Source organism: Accipiter gentilis, chromosome 3 (assembly GCF_929443795.1).
Source record: "Accipiter gentilis chromosome 3, bAccGen1.1, whole genome shotgun sequence".
Classification (NCBI taxonomy): domain Eukaryota; kingdom Metazoa; phylum Chordata; class Aves; order Accipitriformes; family Accipitridae; genus Astur; species Astur gentilis.
The window spans coordinates 17327237-17348658 of record NC_064882.1 but is presented as its reverse complement, the minus strand read 5'-3'; the positions used below and the strand labels follow the sequence as shown (position 1 = coordinate 17348658).

At 38.0% G+C, this 21422-nt stretch overlaps 1 protein-coding gene across 3 annotated transcripts; it reads right to left on the bottom strand.

Moving 5' to 3' along the window:
* Window positions 1–42: 42 nt before the first annotated feature.
* Window positions 43–21026, bottom strand: AASDH (aminoadipate-semialdehyde dehydrogenase). Of its 3 annotated transcripts, none has more exons than XM_049794169.1 (15): window positions 20552–20945; window positions 19944–20197; window positions 17771–17891; window positions 16718–17058; window positions 15772–15964; window positions 13193–13434; window positions 10233–10339; window positions 9608–9780; window positions 8875–9067; window positions 8242–8360; window positions 6065–6902; window positions 4796–4959; window positions 4071–4196; window positions 2625–2756; window positions 43–1584 (listed from the first exon to the last, which is right to left on the bottom strand). In XM_049794169.1, exons 2-15 carry the CDS (start codon window positions 20171–20173, stop codon window positions 1186–1188), a joined length of 3378 nt encoding a protein of 1125 aa, XP_049650126.1. In that variant the 5' UTR covers window positions 20174–20197; window positions 20552–20945; the 3' UTR covers window positions 43–1185. The 3 variants fall into 3 exon arrangements, with proteins under 3 accessions (XP_049650126.1, XP_049650131.1, XP_049650133.1); XM_049794174.1 differs by lacking the exon at window positions 20552–20945 and adding an exon at window positions 20955–21026 and having other exon boundaries at window positions 44–1584; XM_049794176.1 differs by lacking the exons at window positions 10233–10339; window positions 15772–15964; window positions 16718–17058; ... (1 more) ...; window positions 19944–20197; window positions 20552–20945 and having other exon boundaries at window positions 44–1584; window positions 13193–13369.
* Window positions 21027–21422: the final 396 nt, after the last annotated feature.

The window sequence follows — 21422 nt, the reverse complement described above, 5'->3', positions numbered from 1 at the left end:
TACAGTGCTACAAGTGTCTTGCCTATGTGTTTCTGCTAACAATAAAGCAGAGGAACCAGATGTGATGAAGCAACATAGACAGTGCAACTTCTACTTTACTTTTTAATTGAGGATGTTAGAATTCAAAGTAGATCACTCATCAGAGATAGATAATAGTTTCTACTATAGTTCTTTTAGAAGACTCATAAGCAGGAAGAGGCTCTCAGTTAAGCATACTTCTGTCACTGCCAATACTTGATTGGCATTACTAAGACCACTGGTAATTCCTTGTAAGACATTAAAGACAATCCAAACCAGTTTGCACCACCCTTTATTAATAGTTCTCTGTAAAGACACTGTATAAAGCATTCATTCAAATCTCTTAAAAAATGATTTAACAATGGCTGATTTGAGCAGTGCACAATTCATCTTGGAACTCACACTGTACCTGTCATTGAAATTTATTAAGTATACACACGTAAGTATATTCTCCACTTTAGAATAGAACTAACTCCTACTGACTTCAACGGAGTTTAAGTATATGCTCGACTGAATTGAAGCTGAGGAGGCCCTAGGCTCACAATGATGAACTATTCGGTTTATAAAAACTATAGTAAACAGGCCACTACTACCAGGTATATGCAATGCAGGCTGTGCCTTCAGAAATCAAGTTAAAAGTTGGATTAAAAAAAAGGACTTCGGTTACCTTGACATAGCACAGAAACCTTGTCAGACTAGACAAATACCTGTCTGATGCTTGGAAGAGCCAGGCACAGGCTAGGCTGGACTCAGAGAGAGGAAAACATTCTTCCCGCAGAGAGACAAGCATCTTATCCCAAGCTGCAGAGTACGGCACCTTACCACAGTTTCTCCCAATCCTGCAAGTGTTTGAAGCCAAACTACTGGCTTTGATTTTCCTGTCACACAGGTAAAAGCACAACATTCAAATCCAAACCATCTGAAACATGTTCTTTCATGAATTGGAGCTAGGAAATGAGGGAGAGACATTGAAACTTCTGGCTGGCTGCTGAGCCACCATCTCCTTCCATCAGTACAGCAAACATCACTTTACCTACTCTGGACACTGCCTGGTGCAAAATGCTACCTGAGAAGTCTGCAAAGAACACCTCTTGCCTACAGTAAAACAGGCACCAGTGAGTTCTTAATTTACAAATGTAAACAATAAAAAGGAAGCAGCCTAACATCTTAGCTGTCTTTTTTCCCTGTTATATACAAATCTAGGCAATAAATGTAATCATTTCTACAGCCAACAACAAGCTTTGTTCCCCATACTACAGGGGAAGAGAAAACCTCTCCTGGAAGCTTATCTACTCCTTCTGCTGTTCCACTCTTGGCATTCAGGATCCACACTTTGCCATCTGTAGATACTGCTGCCAAAAGAATTTTGTTCTTTAAGGCACCACTTTGGAAAACAAATGGTGTTCCATATACACTTGAAGTGGCTTCAAATTTCCACAGTAAATTACCCTCCATGTTACAACAGTAGATAAAGCAATCATGGGAGCCAAAAAATATTTCTTGCTTAGTTAAACTTGAGATGCATGGAGATGAAAACACTGGTCCGTTAGTGGAAAACTGCCAAACCTACACACAGAAAGAACATAACCACCCATTATCAAAGGTTGGTGACATCAGTTTGACAGCAACTGTAATTTTTTAATAGACTAGTTGTTGACAGGAGAGCATTTTATTTCAAGAGCACACTAGATTTCAATGAGGGCTGGTAAATACTTGTCAAATTAAAGTTAAGTTTTACACATAGAGTAAGTGATAAGAGACTCATAAAATAGATGTGCAAGAGCTACTACCTTCTAAGGCCCACGTAAAGATGGCCAACTTGGGAAGAGAATATTCTTGGGCTGTTGTACCATAATTAGTAATGAACTTTGAGAATTCTGTTAACATGCTGTTCTTTGCCAAAAAGGCAAATGTTCCTTTTGTAATATAGATTTCCTCTGCTCACACTAACAATGTGCAGATCCCTCCTCAACAGAGTATCAGTTCTGCAGCACTGCTGCAAGCAGACAGAGCAGGGCATGGGCTAACACATATTTTATAATCGGAAAAGTCTTAGGAATTGCCATGTATGCTGCATCTCATGCAAACAAACAGAAACAGTGTCAGTTGCTTTAACGCCAGATAGAAACCACATTCATCTCTGAGGAACTAAAAAAATCTTCTCATTTAATTCAATGTGAAGACTGACACATATTTTGCCGGAATTATGATCTGGCATTTTTTGATAAATGCATAAACATTCTAAGAAACCTTTACTTCCAAACAGCCACCATCTTACAGAATAGATGACTTTAAACATGCTTGAAAAAGTCCAAAACCAAACCTATGCCATTTAATTTGCTAGCACTACTCTGGACTTTGGGTGTAAGCTCTGAACTAGAAATTACTGTATCAACCAACTTGAGAGTTTGTGGTTTTGCCATGAACTGCATGGACGACTGCAGGCAAACAGTTTTTCTACTTTCTCCTCTCTGTAACAATAGACACCTCTATCTGTTTCACAAAAAGGTATATGTTAATCATTAAACCTCAGGAAACAATATTAATAAAGCATCTTATTCAGGGTTTTGTGATGAACATGAAAAACCCAGCAACACCACTTTTACCTTTTCTCCAGAATGAGTGTAACAATATAAGTTTCCATCCACACACCCAACACAAATGTACTTCTCGTTGCAGTGGGGAGAGGAGAAGAGTGGTTTTCCCAGGAAACTTTTCCAAATCTTATTCCCCATCACCTGTAAATGGCAGCACGGAATATCTGATGCTTAACACAATGGTAAGAAGCTTCACAAAACAACCCTTCCTTCGCAGCTTGACCCAGCCCTTAAGAATTGGCAAGGGGGAGGCACAAAGAAAAGCAGGCTTCTCCCATCCAGAATGCATACCAGAAGCAAAATTACTCTTCAAATCTCATTCCAACAAAATGCTTAGTGGCTTCCATGGGACACTCAATACCCCTGTTTTCATCCTTCTCTTCCCTCCCCCTAGGCAAAATGATAACAGTATAGCATAGTAGTTCTAATAAATGACAGATTCATTTTTTATTCCATTCCCAGCTCCTCAGTATGTTATGAGGACCAATGAAGGAGAGGATATCTTGAAAGCAAGTCATAGTGATTATGTCCTAAACTGTAAATACTGTAGGAAATGCTACAACCCACAACCTACAATTGTCACAATAAGCTCCTAACATAGCCTGCGCATTCCTGTTTTTATAAATAATCACTTGGAGTTACCGCTGAGTTTCTCAACTACCTGTTACTCAGGATTATGGAAAAAAAAACCCCAAACCTGTTTTTTCTTAACCACAACCCACTAGAGTCGCAAAATCATACGCTGGTTTTCTAACACTAGGTTGGGTATTACTAAGGAAACTTGTAGTGGGTGGGAGGTAAAGATTGTTAGGATTGATGCTCTGGGTTGCGTGAGTACAAAAACATGAACAGCTGCTCCAAGGGACCGTTCCTTTTATCAGTCAGGACCAGCTGTAAGCCAACAATGCCTCAGAAAACCATGAAATTGCTCCACATTTATCAAGAATGCCATTTCCCTAGTGCAGAGAACAGAATAGCAGTCCAAGATTAAGGGGCACAGCTCTTTAAATGACTATGGGGAGGGGAACAGTAAGAGGAATGAAGGGGCATCTTTCTCTGTTCTGATTTCAGTAAGTTCTGTATATTTTTTTTTCTAATCCTACTGTCAAAGGGAAGGAGGGAAAAAAAGAATCTACAGACATGCTCTCACTATTTTAACTGATAAGATAGTATATGGGAATGAGAAGACACCGATTCCAGCTTTGGCCTACAGTCAGCATGTAAATTCAAGCTAGTCACTTCAGTTCTCTTATCACCAGATAGCTTTCTGAAATACAGGAATTATTACGGTAACCTAATGTATAATAATAATAATGCCCTCAAGTGAAAAATATCTTATGGTAACATGATCATCTAGTTCCTTTCATCAGAAAAGCAATCTTAACTTCAGAAATGCATTTTGGTTTCATTTAAATTTGAGATTGGGATCAAGGACAAGTAAGCAAAGGTACATACTGGGTTTACAGCCAACAATAGTCCTCCTAGTGTAGCAACATAAAGATGATGTGGAGAAGAACTTAGACAAGGAGATGAAAACACAGCTCCACCTTCGCAATGTAACTTCCATATACATGCCTTTTTCTGTAAGCACAAGAAAGATAAAAAAATTTTCAACTGGAGTTAAAGCTCATCATGTTTACAAAGACCTTTGAATGTCAAGACTTATCACACACCGCATTTACTCAGCAAACACTAGTTAAGAAGAGAAGATATAATCTACATGCTATTATAGCAACACATATGCCGTTGGCTACTTTCTCTTCCACCAAATGAAAAAAATTCAGCTAATGAAGAGGCAGTATCTGCCCCTCCTGTTCTCCATCTCCCTTCAAGTGCGCTTTTAGAATGTAAGATTCTGTCCCACCATTAAGCCACAGTTTTATTTCTAGCTGGGCACCCAGCTGAAACACCCACAGAGAATTTAATAACGAAGAAGCTTAAGATTTAGTTTCAACCAGGACTAGTAGCACAAGAACCACAGCTGAGAACCGCACTAAAACTATTTACTACCACATAATCCTAACCCCACTTCAAGCAGGCCCAACTATTTCAGAAGTGTAGTTGTGGACTCCTGAGAATACTAACACCAGTGGAGCTTCATCTGGTGTACAGATAGAGTCTACTAGAGTCTAAGATGGATATTTATTCCTCTATACATAAAAGTTAGGGGGTGGTCTTACGTAAATATCCAAAGTATACACATGTTGGTCATGCGATCCTATGTAGACTAGTCCACTGGAAGGGTCTACAACTGCAGAGCTTTTCACAGTATCTTCTGTGACAAAAGTCCAGTGTATTTCTCCATCACTGCTTTGAAGCACATACACTAAGCCATCATAACAACCTGTGTGAAATAAAACACAACGGGGGAAAAACCAATAATGATTACTTGTATTTATGGTGTGATTTATGCTGCTAGCTGCATCACTGCTGGAAAAAAGTAAGATGACTCATGAGGCACAGTTTCAAAACATTTTCCAAAGCTGCTCCTCTTCTTTTAGCTCAAAGTCTTTGGTGATAGTTCACACATTCAGAGTTGATTGTTCTGTGTGTTCTTTCCAGGTTACATTTAGAATACACTTATTTCACTGCTTTTCTATCAAGTTTTACAGTAATAATATTAGAAGACATGCAGAGTTGCTGAAAAGGGAGAATGTTTTTTTAATTATCTCTCTCCCTAATTTTCCTTTCTAAAAACAAAGATGCTGAAAGAATAAAGTCTGTATGTTTTATAATGAAAACTGAACTGTATTTCTAGAAACTCCTTCAGTTTTAATGAAATATTCAATTTTGTTATCAGAGTAAATAGCAATCAAAATACTAGCAAAAAGATGGTAACATTAGCTTTGTATAAAAAAACCTCACCACCTGGACATCTGTGCTAACCAGTGAACATATTAGCTAAAAAAGATAAAACTAAGATGAATAACAGCAACTCCATTGACAATGGATATGACAAAACCAAAAAACCTATCCTAACATGTTCTTTACATTTCCAAAAAGAGTCAAACCAGATAATTAAACTCTGTGAAAAATAATGTGAGGCACCATGTACTAATTTCTACCTCTATCAATTTTTAAAAACATTTAAAGACTATATCACCTTTCTATACTTTTTTAAAAAACAGATTAAAGGTCATACCTTCATCAACCACTAAAAAGAAACCATACCCATAGACTATTCCTTAATAAGGCCTTATTAATAAACTGGCATATAATAAACCATAAGTGTATATGTTAAATAAGCTCCATCACTGGTTATCATGAAACTTAAATTACTTCTTCCTTCTGTTTCTATTTTACAGTAAATTAGTTCTGAAGCAGATATGGAATTCTATGGGTAAGTGTAGATAGAGGACATTCAGAGGTAAAAAATAAGATTCTCTGTAATTCATCTCATATTTAGCACAAAAAATAATTTATAATGAAGGCTAAAACAGAAGACATACCAACAACAATGAAATTTCCACATTTGGATACGCAGGCAGAAGATTCAATACGATCTCCAAGGTTCTGCTCCCATTTTATTTCTCCCAAATCTAGATCAATTGCCTGCATTGCATGAGAGTGAGAGCCAACATATACAGATGCAGATACTTCTTCTTTAGATGGTATTACAACTAGTGGTGATGCATCAACACATTTTCTTGTATTTGACTTCCATCTTATGCATAATGCCAACTCTGCTGTTGTTACATGACTACATTCTGCAGGGATTTGCTGTACAGAGCAACAGTCGGTTTTATTTGCCTTGTTCGTAACTGTTAAAATTCTGTTCTCCATTTCATACCCTTGTGCATGGCTTTTCATTATACTTGGAGTGACTAAATGCTGAAAAGATGGCTGCTGTAGCAGTTCCACTCCTACCTGTACTGTATTAGTGGGTTGCATAAAAGACTTGGTGAAATTCATAGAAAAAAAATAATTTCCTCTGCTTAGTGCAATAAATGAAGTTAACCCTGAAGCAACCTCAAGACCTCTTTCAGATTTCAGTTTAATGTATTTTCCATGGAGTTCCTCTCCACTGTTCCCACTTAATTTTCTTTTCACAGCATTGTCATAATTCATTAATTGGTCTTCATCTGAAAACAGCATTTTAAGAATATGTCTATAAACTTCTTCAATCGAGCGGCTGAGAATAACTTCAAGGAGTCCAGGCACAGCTTTGCCTACTAGCATCTCAACTTCATCGTAAAACCGCAGAGCCTTTAAGGAGTCTCCACCACTGTACAGAAATACTGCATCTTTAGAAATTCCAGTGGAATCACCTAGGAGACCCAGAACAGACTAGAGAAAAGAAGAAGGAAAGAGGTAACAGTCCATAGGTGTTATACCATGTCGCACCAATAAAAACTCAAGTTGGTTAAAATCCACCTGAATACCCAGAAGTCCCACTAAATCAACAACTGAGGAAACTTACTACTCTGCAGAAAATCATATGAAACATACTAGTGCCAACAGAGGTAGTGATGGAACAAGAGTTGGGGAGGAACAGAGAAACAGGGAGATACTAATTCTGTACTACAAAATATTTTGCTCAATTCCAATTCTGCAGTCTAAGAAATTAAAGCAAATTGTGCTGCATTTTTGTTGGCCGTTTTCAATCTCGATACCATTTCTCAATGACAACTTTGCAGATAAAACATTGATGCCTTTTGATAAAATGGGTTTATGTGCTTTATTTTATTAATGAAACTTATATAAACTTCTATCTTTTACTTTAGAATTATTTAAGTAACCTACTTATCTACCCACTTTTGAAGCTATAACCCCTTCAATTCATGAAGGATTTTGGATTTGGCATTGCAACTACAACAAACAGCAATTACAACGTCTCCTCTCACTGCGCTCCCTGCTTGTTAAGTCTGAATGTGAAGTTCAAATCCTCTGGTTTTGGAAGCCACCTTCTGCTGTCCATAATGGGTCTAGGGCACATCCTATCCCTTTGGGCTATCATTTTTATAGCCACCAATACGGTAAGTATCAGCACAGGCAAATTGTGTTACTAATTTCACTATGTTTGCTTGTTCAAGTCCTAGCCACAGCAAATCCCACTTTCAGGTGAAACTTGGAAGACTACCTTTGGGGAAAAAAAAAAAAGTAATACTGTTTGGCATCACATTTCAATACTTTGAAAAACAAGTCTTCAGTACAGAAATTCAGAAACAATACAGACAGTCCAAGAGACAATTACACGACTGTGCCATCTATTTTAAAAAGACTCTTCAATTCATAATTATCTTGAGAAATAAGAAACTCTACTAACACAGTAGCTATTTTGTACAAAGTTTCCATGTCCCAGTTCCTTGTTTCCCTTAGGGATACCTTCTTTGGCATGTAAAGCAGTATTCAAAAAGCTACTGACAGGTTACATCCTTCCTATGCTAATTGCTTATACCTCAGAGCCTGCAGCTTTATCTGATAAGAGAAATATAAATGACGCCCTCTTGGCCACTGCAGAGTGACTATATTTAAGTATTAACTGAACACAAAGAGCTGTACTGCTTCAATCTATAGGCAGCTAGAATGTTCTGGTTGCATTAGTCATACTTCTTAAAACTGTTTAATTCCTGACACATGTATAATGATCCACTTGCAAAGATAAAAAGGCAGCTCAAAATACTACCTTCCATAAATACTGCAATCTTTCCCACAATTCCTCTGCGCCACTCAGCTTACTGTCACGCCTTCTGGAGTTTAGATGGTTCTGGTAAATCTTGTTCAGTTCAGATATATCAACTTTGCCTTTGTAGAAAATAAAGTACATTTTTTTTTCATTGCTCTTTTAGCATTTACACTTCCAAAACCTGCTCTGCCCAAATAGTCACTCTATTCTTGTACACATTTCCTTATTCATAGTCAGCTGCACCTGTATTTTTTTTTTACCCAGTCAATCAACTACACTTAACAGAACACAACAAGGCTTTGGAAAATTTACCCTAGCCTCCCACATAACCCCACCTTCAGGGCCTGATCTTTCCCCAGCTGGAGTCAGGGTTCTGTTGCAGACAGCAACATGAACAACAGCAAAGAAACGTGCAGTGTTAATATCAAACTGATTTTACTAAATTGATTTGACTCTCAAACAAAACATAATCAAGAAAATATAATACATGGTCATCATTTCTTACTAGGAGTTAGTTATCTAATCTAGGTATTTAAAAAGCTCAAATCGGGTACTGGATTTTGATCAATTTTTTAAAAAAAGGAATAGAGACCATTAAAATAAGTGGCAAGGGTACTTAACAGTTTCATTTACCATGTGATGTTAAAGGCAAAGCTTTAATCAGTACAAGCTCATCAGGGACTGCATGAGCTGGTAGACGTTTCTGGAGTTCTTTAAGTGTTTCTCTCTTTTCTAAATCATCTTTGGGTACAACAAACAGGATAAGTTTTTCCTGCTGATACCAGGTCACTGCACAAGCTTCTACCTGACAAAGATCTTCAGCAGCCTGTAATTAAAAAGTATTAGTCTTGCTTTGAAAGGCAGTTCATCAATACAGTAAAAGGAGTAAAACCCACAATTTTAAAAAGTACACATTTAAAATTTGTATTTGTCTCACATTCCTATATAACATCATATGAAATACCTTCTCTTGTAGCAAAAGTTTGTACTACTTCACAGAAAAACAAACTCATAGATAGATGCATTATTTGCCTAAATGCCATGAATGAGATACAATCCCTGAGTCTGACATTCAGTCTTGTAGAACAATCACTATATAAGAGTGCAATGCTCAGTATTTTTCAGGTGTTTATACAGTTCTCAGTTCTGCTGGCAGAAACCATGCAATGAAACATATTTCCAAGGACTCCTCACCAAACTCCTCCCTAAATTATGTGACTAGATTTTTGATAATACACCCTCCCAATTTCTTTAAGACTCCTAAAAGTCATGTGAAGATGAGTAAATCCACATTTCTGATGATAATTATCTGTTCCTTATTCCTGTTCTTATAATGGCATACTCTACTTACTAGGTGTTTTATTACCTGCTGCAAACATTCAATATTAAAACGTTTGCCGTGACGTTTAATCTGATTGTCCTTCCGACCCAAGAAGAACAACTTTGCGTTCTGCACTCTTACAAAATCCCCTGTTTCTCTCATTGTGCCCAGGGGTACAATTATTTCATCATCAAGGAAGCAGATTCGTTCTTCACCACCTACACAAGAACAGATCGTGGTCACATATATCAAATGACTAACTGTAAATGAAAATTATAAAAAGTATTTTATCAAATTCTCCTAAACTATAACAAGCATTATAAGCAAGTACTAAAAGATTAGTATCAGCGTCTAAACTTCTGCAATGTACAAACTGGGCTAAGCAGTTAATTCAGAGAAATTACTTCAACTGAGAATGTCAAAATGCAAGCAGGAAAAAAAGTCAATATAATGAAAGCACAGACTGCAGATAAAATTATGGTAATTTCCTGTTCATCATTCCAACAACCTAAAATACCATCAGAAGGTTCCCAGCCCAATGGGAACTTAAAATGCTGTATTAATCTGTACATCAGAGGCAGATACCAAGTAAAACAATCAATGTTATTATTAAAACTCCATTAATTAAGTATCTTAGAATCTTAGAAGAGTAAGAAATATAAAAAATAACCTATAAATATTTGTCCCTCGCCTTCTAGAACAGCAGAACCGTTGGTATCTCTGACCTCAACTTTTGTTCCAAGGAGCGGTGATCCCAAGGGTATAGGGAAATCAGTTCTAAATATATTAAAGAGAGAAATGGCAAAAATCTTTCTCTTCTGAACACAAAACAACTGTTCCAGAAATGAGTTAGCATACAGTCTCTTAAAGGGTTGGTATTAGAGCAAAAGTAGATGCTTGGGGCTTCTTTCTACTAAAATGTTTCTTCTTTAAAAACATCTCAATTTGTTCAAAATTAAAAACCTCATCAGTGTGCATAGGTTTCATTATCATACATGAAAAAACACAGAATAATAGAAAATAAGGCTTGAATGGACCCTGAAATACCCTGAGAGTACCCCGAGAATTTCAGCCAGTTTGTACGTCCCCCAGGTTGAAAATTCCATCAAGTCAACCAATTTAAACACGTGTAACTGCTTTCTAATTTATTCTTTCCCTGTCCTACCTAGTTTGAGCTTTTATTCTATTTTATTACTGGTGTTGTGGCAACAAGTACAGTTGACTCTTTCAGAAAAGACTGAAATAAAAGAAACTGTAATTTCAATGTCATGTATCTATTACAGACTTCTTCTGTTGAGCTGCAGACCAACTCCTTCCTTTCTCTTCATTCTCTAGCCTCCTCAAACACTTGCAGAACCTAATTTATTGAATATAGACACTATTTCTGAGTGGGAGTAGAGAATAATACATTTTCTTCAGTAAAGGAAAATTTAAAAAGCAAAGTAACTTTAAATAACTTTGGTAATATATGAAGTTAGGCATGGGTTCCAGTTCAACTTCTGTCAAAAAGTCTCATATTTTTAACCTAACAGTTCATGTTCAACTCCTGTTATTTAGGCTGTTGAAGCTTCTCCTTTTCTCTGATCAGTCAATGAATTATTTATCTCAAGTTGATGAAAAAGCAGTCAAATTTTCTAAAATGTGTATTTCTGCCAAGTGAGAATCTTCTCCTCCTTTTCCTTTCTCTGGTCAGCTTCAAAATATAATTACTTGACAAACAGGTATGAGAAAGCATCCCAGATATTCAATGTGTCTGCCCCATACTATAGGGAAGTCCCAACACAAAGAAGAGTAGAATTTAAATTCGCCAAACAAAATGTCAAGATTCCTACATATACCATAGAACAGCAAAAATAAAAGACAAACACCACCTCATTTGGCCATTGTATCAAGAGAGTTGGGATTAGACATTTAATTTTGCCAAACTTATCTAAAAAAACTGAGGGATGCAGACCACTAAGGCACTAATTTTGTGCTGATTTTTTTTCATTTTCTAGTGTTCTCTAGAAACTGTGCCAGTTGTCATCGTTCAGCTAGCAAAAATAAAAGCCCACTGTACTCCAACTGTCCTACCAATACTAAGAAATGAAGAAGACACAAAATGGTCTGTACTCGTTTTCCTGTATCTGGATCTACTACTGCAAAGGAACGCTAATTCCCTTTGCAATGATGCTTAGAGGGAACTGGCTCTGAGGTGAAGGGTGGGAAACAACAGTCAGAGACTATAAAAACTTCCATCATTCTAACTGCACATCAGTTAGGACTGAAGAACAACACATTACCTCTGGAGCACAGAAACTTTGAGTAGAAAAAACAGTTTCACTGAGGAGAAGGTAATGTTTGAAGTCAGAGAAACCAGAATGAATATGAGTTTTGCATGATAGTTTAGTAACACTTTATGACAATCCACCATTTTCACTCTTCAACGGTTTAAGTACCAGGTTAATATATCACATCTTTTGTCCAAAACATCTCATTCCACAAAACAAGTCTAACTCAAGTCACATGTATGATTATCATTCCAGGGAATAATTAGAGATTTCAGAGAGCAAATGAAACACTGAGATAACTGGAAGTACCTTTCATGACCCTGACACTCCTGCAACTCTCTTTATAAAATACAATGAACAAAAAAAAAAAAAAAAAAGAAAAAAAAAGGCAGTAATTGAGTGAAAATGGCAGAGTGCTAAATGATGAGAAGAAAGTACTTCTGCAAGTCCAAGTAAAATTACTGTGAGACATTGTGTGAGCCACTTTGGACAAATTTCTGTCATCCACACTACTCAAGTAACATTGGTGGGATCATTTGCTGAATAGAGTATTATCCAATATTAGAAAAAACACAGTACCTAGTCTCCACTTAATTGATTATTTGTGGAGTTTGAAAAACTGTAGGCAAAAGCATGGTAGCAGTAAGAGATACACGTGTATCTACTGATTACATTTGAAAGTAACCTTTAAGCATTTTTGCTTAAAATAAGTAAATCTCAGAAGTAACATTCTGAACTTGATAGAGCGAAGCTATGAGTGTATCTTTGTTCCGAGGCTATGATTAAGAGTTACAGATCCCCAGTTCTTTACTCTCACCGAGAACTGTATTGGGCGTCTTCTCTTTGAACATGCAAGTTCTCAATGGAAAAGCCTAATGATGAGCAACAGTATGGCTAACTGAAGTTACTAGCAAATGGGTAGGAGCCATTTGCCTGCAGAAGTGCAACACTGATTCAATACTGCCACACAGTCAGAGACAGCACACCCTGGACTAGGCTAGTTCAGGTTCAGCATGTGGAATCACAGGCTGGAATGAGGAAGAGGTCTAGATACAGAGATGACTAAACCAGAGACCATCATGATGCATTATGTGAAACTTAACAGGTCTACAAGTACACAGGATTACAGACTACAGTTCTGTGGTTCAAGAATCACTCATCAAGAACTTTTACTTCAGGGGGCTGTGTTAGAGCATGAGAGGATGGATTAGTCTATTTGTACATAAAAAAAAATATGTAACTTCTACCAGCATAAACATTCATAAGGACTTAGTAGTCCTGGAAACAGCAGACCGATGTTCTATTTCTAGTGATTTTCATTGTTCCCATGCCAAGCCATGAAAACAGTGAAATTTCCTACCTAAAATCAGAACTAAAAACCTCTTCAGGAATCTTGTAGCAAGTGGCCCAACTTGACACTTCAGTAATACCATATAGATTAAAAATACTTGTTTTGTTCTCCTTGTGCTTCCAACTTTTCAAGAGATTCAGTACAGGAAATGCTTCACCACCAAGGGCTAACACACGGAGTGAAGTATTTGCAGACAACACTGTTGATTTAATAATGCGAGCTCCAAACCTTCTGAGAAGTGTTGGTGTTGCCTGAATGATACATATTAAAGAAAAAAAAATTGAAAAAAAGAGTAAAACCTGTTACATTTTTTCAGTGTATGTGTAAACCTCTTCCTGCTTTATCATATCCACTGCACAACTATATTGTGGATGTACTTAATCATCTACATATAGTAGATGGCATCAACCATCAGATACCAATATAGATTGTGCTGGTTTTTCCAAGATTTTGCTTATCCCTTAATAAGCACTATCAGCACCAATCTAGGTTCTTCTGCAGAGTTTCTAGTTTATTTGGATGTTATGGGTTCCATGTTGCACCTCAGCTATTATCTAAAGTGTGTGCACATTAGTTCTTTGGTTAATTACTTTGAAATAGAAAGCAGCAAACAGTCTTCTCTTGATGTTACTGTTTGTGCTTTTTTCCCCTTCATTCCAGCATGTTACAGCTAAAAATATAACCTATGCATCTGATTAACCTTCTTATAGAAAATTTAGAGACCTTTCCATAACACTAAAAATTTGTAGGATGCCAGACTTCGGGTTGTTACTGATTTCTGTAAATATACCAATTTACAAGGATTAGTCTTTCTGAAAGTTTCATCTCACTCTCTAAACTGAGCAGAGTTTAAAAAAAAAAGGGGGGTGGAGGGGTGGAATCCGAACAAAACAGCTTCCTTAAATACAGCTACTTCTGTAAAGCTACCAGTGATGTAGAGCCCTTTCACTAAGAGGAAAAACAGCACATCATTTTAACAGACACTTACACTTCACTCTTATTCTTAACCATTTTTTCTAGTAAGAGGACTGGAAAATTAATTTAATTATTTCTTACCAGGTTATTTTCTTCCAGTAATGGATGACGACCATCACTTTTCAACTGATCATTTTAACTTTAGTAAATTATAGTGAAGAAAAAAAGGGGTAAAAATTACTCTTCCCCTCCCTCATAATCACTTTTCAGATTTCTCAAGTCTCCTTGAGCAAGTCAAGAGGGGAATGTAATGCCTTGCTATAATTTAAGAAACATCACAAAATTATTCATCATCAGTTAAGCTATAAGGAGAACATTTTTGTCATCAATTCAACTAAGAAGCCCTTCCTTCACTGATTAAGACAATGATAACAACAACAACAAAAAATAATCACAAAATCAACCTTTCCTTAGGAAGACATTTCAAATATCTTCATTGCACCAAATTCCACCTTTCTCTGTTAATGCTTAACATCTTTAAAAAAAAAATCTTAAAAAGTCTTAAAAAATACGTTAAAAAATATTGCTAATAGTGGGATTTTTTTTTCCTAAAGGCAAGTGAGCTAAACTGATCAAGAAACTTGTATGTGACAGCAAAATCTACACCACTGAGATTTACAGCAAGGAATAAAGTTACAAAATTTAGATTTTGTGGATCTCGGTGGATTTTTTCTGCTACAACCTCAACTACCACCATTCCTCCAAAAGAAAAGGAAACCTTAGCATTTCTAGCAGTGCAAATACTTCAGAATTACAACATTAATGACAAGCAAGGCTTAAGGGTTGATTTATCACAATTAAAAGACTAACCAGACCATGCTCATTTTGTTCAAAGTCAGTTACAAGTGAGATCCCTTTCTAGTGACTCTAGCCACCACACCCTTTAAGTTTCTATACTCAAATAGTTTTATGAAATGCCTTGTTACACTACAAGGCAAGGACTAGGCTTATTCAGCCATGCTGGATGCTCATAACTTCAAGCAAATTTTCCAAACCTGAATTTTAAAACTATTAAAATTGAGAACATATAGGAGATGATCTATTCCAAGGCATAAGGGGCACATGAAGCCTCATATAAACATGTAACCTGAAAACAGTAAGTGTTGCTGTGGAATCAATTATTCTCTTGCTCTCATTATTGTAAAAAAATTACAAACATTTTATCACCCTATAAATGGCACTGGTTTAGTTGTATTTTTGGCATAGAGACTACCATTAAAAATGAAAAGTTGTTTATGAGGAAAGGCTCTAAGATCATTAAAAACTGCTAAAAATGTCTGTAACAGGTTACTCCATTACAAGATTCTTTGGAACTAACCGCTCAATTAACAGAATAATTTAATTAATTCTTAAGAACTAATGGTTTCTTAACATGAATGTTGGTTTTATCTTTAGTTAATTGTTTTCTGTCACAAAATGTTTGAGGCTTCAATCAAATGGTAATATTTTAAACAGCTAACACTCTACAGCAAAAAAGGATAGCATGAGCTGCGCCTTCAAGGAAGAAAGCTCCTGTTCTATTATCATCAGTGTCTAGACTGATGAAAAAGCAGTACACATTAGCAAAGGTGAGAAGCAAGACACTGAAGACACTTATTTTAGGCGTTGCCTACCTGCAACACTGTCACATGGTGATGCTGAAATAGGGCAGCAGACAGCTCCACAGGCATCATTTTAATAGTGTTTGGTACTACAAGAATAGAGGCTCCGCTTGTCAGAGCAACAAACAATTCAACCACAGATGGGTCAAATGTTAGAGGAGAAGCCAGGAACAGCATATCATCCTGTGTGATCTCAAATATGGATCTAAAATAAGAAAGCTAGGAATTACAAATCCGATGCATGTTGTTAAAAAACATTTCCATACTAGAAGAGCAGCATGAAAGAAATGCACTCTTAGCAAAGCTAAGGTCTTAAGGGCTGCTCTGAATACATAGGTATATGCAGACCAGACAATTTGAGCAAGAGCTCCTGCATCAAGACTGTAACTATTGATTAAGCTAATGAGGTCCTTTACAAAGATATCCACCACATTACACACCAATACAGTATGTTGAAGGGCATATTTCAACTAACTGATGCTCATTAAAAAAAAGAAAAAATATGCTATTTTCCAGAATAGATTTTTTTAGAAGGCATTAAATGAAGCAGAAAGAAACCTAGGCAGCCTAAAAAGGAATTAGGACTTAAAAACTACAGAAAACAGTAAATACAACTGTGAACAAATAATTAATTTTTTTTATCTACCTCTTTTAAGTTGCAAGCCAGAATACAATAGTTACAGCAACAGCATATTATTTGAAGTACACCTGTTGAAAATTCATGTAAAGCACCATTTAAACATTAAAAATACCAGTTAGAGAAAAAAAGTTTTATATGATACTATTTAGAAACAAAAGAAACAAACACAAATAAATCTGATACAGCAGGGAAAGAAGATGAAGCGAAGCAGTGTTAGCAAAAACCCCATCTACACTTCTCTGAAGTATTAAAAAAAAAGAGTCCCTAAGTGTCAAATCTGTAAAAGCATTTAAAACGAAAACCGGAAAACACACTTACTTAAGATGCTGAATATTTGGCACTATACATTTATGAGGCACTCTGACTATTTTCGGGATCCCTGTAGTTCCTGATGTATGCAAGATGTACGCTAAAGAGTATTTCTGGCCAATGTCCATGTACCCTTCTTCTGATGTTTTTACTTCGGTTTGATCTGGGCAAACAGTAGATCCTGGCCGCAAGTTACCCATAGCTTTGAAAGGTTCATATTTACTTTTCACATTGTCTACTTGTGAATTTAAATCAGTGTTGCTCGAGCTCATTTGGAAGAGAGTTAAACCAATATGTTCTATTGTGGAAGAATTGTGGTAAAAACCACCAACATGGGACATCCGGAATTTCTGCAAGAGAAAATAAACAATTTAAACAGCAGAACTCAGGACGCACTCTTACTGTTCTAAAATATGCAATGAAATATGAAACAGCATTTCATACAAATAAGCTGTGATTTTTCATGCCTCTACTTTTGGAGGATACACGTCAGTTTTAAGCTCATGGATTTTTATGTATTAAATATGAGTGAACATGGACTTTATAAATGCGAAATAAACAATTCTCTGAGCAAATAAGGAAAAGAAAGGGAACATATACAAAAGAATTCTGCAGAAGACAAAGAACTCTGAATTATAACTAGATGGTCCAATCTTGTCTATTCCCTTTGCAATGAGTGAGGGCATACGATTTGGGAGGAGTTGGACAAAAGAAAAGCAAAGAATTAAACGCAGGAGGTGGGTTTTTTTTTTTCAACTATTGCAAAGATTTCCAACTTTCAACCTTTACATATGGAGAAACAAGTCTGGAAAAGTCTTCCAATGCCAGTGCCCAACAAGCTTGCCCAGACAACACTCTAACAGGAAAGTAGGCAATTTTTTTGAAGAGGAGAAGCACTTGGTACTTCTAATTTTAAAGATGTTGTTTTCTGAATGAGAAAGACCTCTTGACATGAAGAAACAAAACAAGCCCATCCAAGCTTATTAAAACAGAACACAATCTGAATAGCTACACAGTTCTAAAGTGCCCTTTAATGCTTCCTGTAGAAGCCTGAACACTTACATTTATTTTGTCATTCTCAACGAGAATATACTGAAGATTGCTTTTCTTCATGAAGTAAGAGGATAACACTGGTGGTGCATCTGGATCAATAGGAGAATAAGCAGCTGGAACTTGAAGGATTCTAACAAGACACAAATGTTTTAAACTTATTTTAAAAGAATTAAGAAAACCCTCTTAGATTTCTCAACTGTTTCTTTTATACTTTTACAGTTCCCAGCGCTAGAAAACGTAGTCATAACATGACTTAAAGATTTTGTTGGAAATAAAGGAGGAAGAATAATCAGTGTTGCCTTTTGGTATCTTACAGCAAGGAAAAAGATTAAAGCTAGATGAAAACATTCAACTTTATTTCTGGCCAAGCAGGTTGGTGATGACAAAGGTATCACTGACATCAACAGCACCACATTTTAAAACCTTCTGCTATTGACTAGGAGCAGAAATATAAGCTTTTAATTTATACATATGCAACATATATAAACATATTTAAAAAAAAAAACCCAACACAAAAAAGTCTGCACACCGAAAACACTTTCTCTTCTCACTAGACTAAAGAATCCAGCATAAGAAAATCTGAGCACCTACTGGAATTTCTTCCTTAATAAAGAAGCAGAGAAACACCAAATATCATTCTGTTGTCATTCGCTGCCCTTTACGTTGTAGTGTTTCCTCAACAGTTGCTCACTACAATCCCTCCCTCTAGTGGCTCCATTTGATAAAGACAAGCACTTGAATTAACACCACAAAAAGCCAAATATGAGTAAGTGGCAACTAAAATATGAACGGTTCCCATAAATCTTCCATTTCTTCCAGGGCTGGGTTCCCACATACAATTAGTTATACCTCCTCTTTGTGCAAGTGATTTATCACTGCAGTAATGACAAGATCCAGAACGAAGACTTAGAAGCCACAGCATTCTGTGTACTCCCAATAGCCACTGGTACCAGTAAGCAACCAAGCCTGCCTTGCATCATACGTGACAGTTAACTGCTCAGCAACGATAGCTCTAAGAATCAAAACGCCCCAGCAGTTCCCAGTCACACAGCAAAAGAAACCTGTGTTGCTGCTCAGTTGATTGGGATATAGGATAAATCAGATTGCAAGGGACCTCAGGATGCCTAGTCCAACCGCCTGCTCAAGCAGGGCCAGCTGTGACACCAGACCAGGTTGTTCAGAACTTGATCCAGTCAGGTCTTGAAAACCTCCAGGGATGGTGCCGGCACAACATCTCTGTGCACCTGCTCCACTGCTGGACTAGGGGAAAAGTGTTTCCCGAACACTGAGAAAGTTCCTCACTACTTCTGGGAGGTTTATGATTACAGCACTCGCTCTCTCACTTCACTGAAATCTTTATACTCAACTATGATACATCTTCTTGCGCTACTGTGTATTTTACGTGCAGTGTGACAATAGGAAAATAATGACGCACATCATCCCCCTAGAAAGCACAACTGCTGGTGTATACATCAGCTGAAGAAAATATCCTTGTGATGCGATTCCCTACTACATCATAAATGCAATGGATATAAAAGTTACATATATAAAGGATATAAACATTAGAATTCATCAGCAGAAGTAGGATTTTAAAAATTGCTGAATTAACATGAGTGTTGAGATCACAAACATTTCAATTTCCTAGCCATTAAGTAATCAATGTGACTTTAGTGCTGCATTGCTCACTACTTTTTTCTACAATATTTTAAATGGAACTTTAAATGTATACTCATTTAGCTTAAAGCATGAAATTTGTTTCCAATGCATCTTTTTTTTGCTAGCAAGACAAGAATACATTAAAAACCCTGCATCCTTCTTTTGTACATATACATTTATTCTCTTAGATTACCTCCATTTCTCAACAAGCACAACAAAGACGCTAGTCATTGATTTTTATATTTCTATAAATATGCTTAATCACTTTAAAAAAAAAAAAGATAGTTACATGCACTTTAGATCAATGAACTTAAGATTCAAAAAACTTTAGCAGTGGCTTTTCAAAAGATTGTAATACTGCCATCTTTTTTCTTAAAGAATGCAAGACTCCAGTGCCTCTTGACTGTATTACTACGGTATTACTGCATTTTTGTTGTTATTAAAAATATAAACAAACTGAAAATATGCTTTAGTAGAGATGACCCTTAAAAAAACCAACACAGATTGCAAGCATTCAAACCATTACCCTAAGATCCAAGACGGTAAGTTTATTCCTGGATAGCAATAAAGGCCTATTTCACATTTTCCTTGCGGATCACAGTGCTTTTGAAGGAACGCTGTTAATTCCACGGCAAGCTTAACCACCGTCGCGTACGTGTAGAATGTTGGCGGTTTGTCATTGCATTCATCAAACCAAACCGCTTTTCTATCAGAGTACAGGCTAGCTGCACGATTCACCAGTTCCTGAAGAGTCATCTCAGCTGCATCTCTTCAATCCCCCTGAAAGATTAACAAACCAGACTGCATTGTCACCTCCTAACTTTTAATACTGTGGTCAAATTATATAAGCACACAGAACGCTACCAAGAACAAAAAAAATCCCTGGCAGAAAACGCAGTTTCACCACACCTTACATTGCACAAGCGTGAAGCTTAATACTTTTATCATTTCCCATGGGTCTTATCCTAAGGACCAGGAGACAGTAATTCAACAAGATTTCATTGCACAGAGGTAGTTCAGCCCCCACCGCTACACCTTTATTTTTAAAGCTAGGCACAACTGAATTCATAACTTCATTCACCCAACTTAATTCGTAATTTTCTCTTTAACGGAACTGTGAAATACGAATCTTGCCTTTGCAAGCAGAAAGCCCAACGCGTCGATGGCCAAGGCCTTTAGGGTGCTGCTGCACGCCTCTACCCCGCGGGCCCTCCCCACCACCGTACCGGGTACCACCGCACCAGGTGGCCGAGCCACGGACCCGAAGGCTCCGGGCTAAGGCCCCCCCCTCTCCGCTCCGCCCCGCCAAGGCCAGGGACTCCGCGGCGGTCCCGAGCGAGGACAGGCGGCGTCTCCACACCCCGGCCAGGCTCAAACCCCCCGTTTCCACAGACGGCCGGGCCGCTCCCGGGGAAGGTGGCTGCCCCACGGGCACCGCGGGACCACTCCGGGACAGACGCCATCACCGCGGCCCCGCCGGCCGCCGCTGCTGACCCCAAGGGGATCGAGACAGCAACCGCGCCGCGCCCGTCCCCACCTGAGGGAGCGCCCAGCAGCACCCGCCGGCGCCCTCCTGCCCTCCGCCGCCACCTAGCAACGGAAGGTCGACGCTTCTGATTGGCGGGGCAGCGTCAGTCCTGCCCGACTCGGCAGTAACGCCATGCTCTCATTGGCCGACGGCCGTCGCGGGCTTTGGGCATCCACAAGCTGCGCCCGGTCCGCCGGCGGCCTGCGTGGGGCGGCGCCATTATTTCCCTGAGGGTGAGAGGAACAGGCAATGCGCCAGAGCCGTCCCAGCCCTCCCCAGCTACCCGGCAGCTCTGCTTCAGGCATGAGAAGGAGGCAAAAACCAACGTAGGGGGCCGGGGCGAAGGGCAAGGTCACACTCACAGTTCACTCGTCTGTCCCCGTGTGCCGTCCCCGCCCCCTCCCCCCCCAGGAGGTGGTACGGGCCTTCCGGCCGTTGCTCTCGCCGTCGGGCCGGGGCGAGGACGCCATTTCAGGG

Excerpts from the sequence above, each read along its gene's own strand:
- AASDH (XM_049794174.1), bottom strand. The coding sequence starts at position 20,173 with ATGACTCTTCAGGAACTGGTGAATCGTGCAGCTAGCCTGTACTCTGAT. Across the intron at positions 13,435-15,771 it reads ACCATGTGACAGTGTTGCAG|GCAACACCAACACTTCTCAG; the intron begins GTAGGCAACGCC and ends TGTATCATTCAG. Across the intron at positions 4,960-6,064 it reads TGGAAATTTCATTGTTGTTG|GTTGTTATGATGGCTTAGTG; the intron begins GTATGTCTTCTG and ends TATTTCACACAG.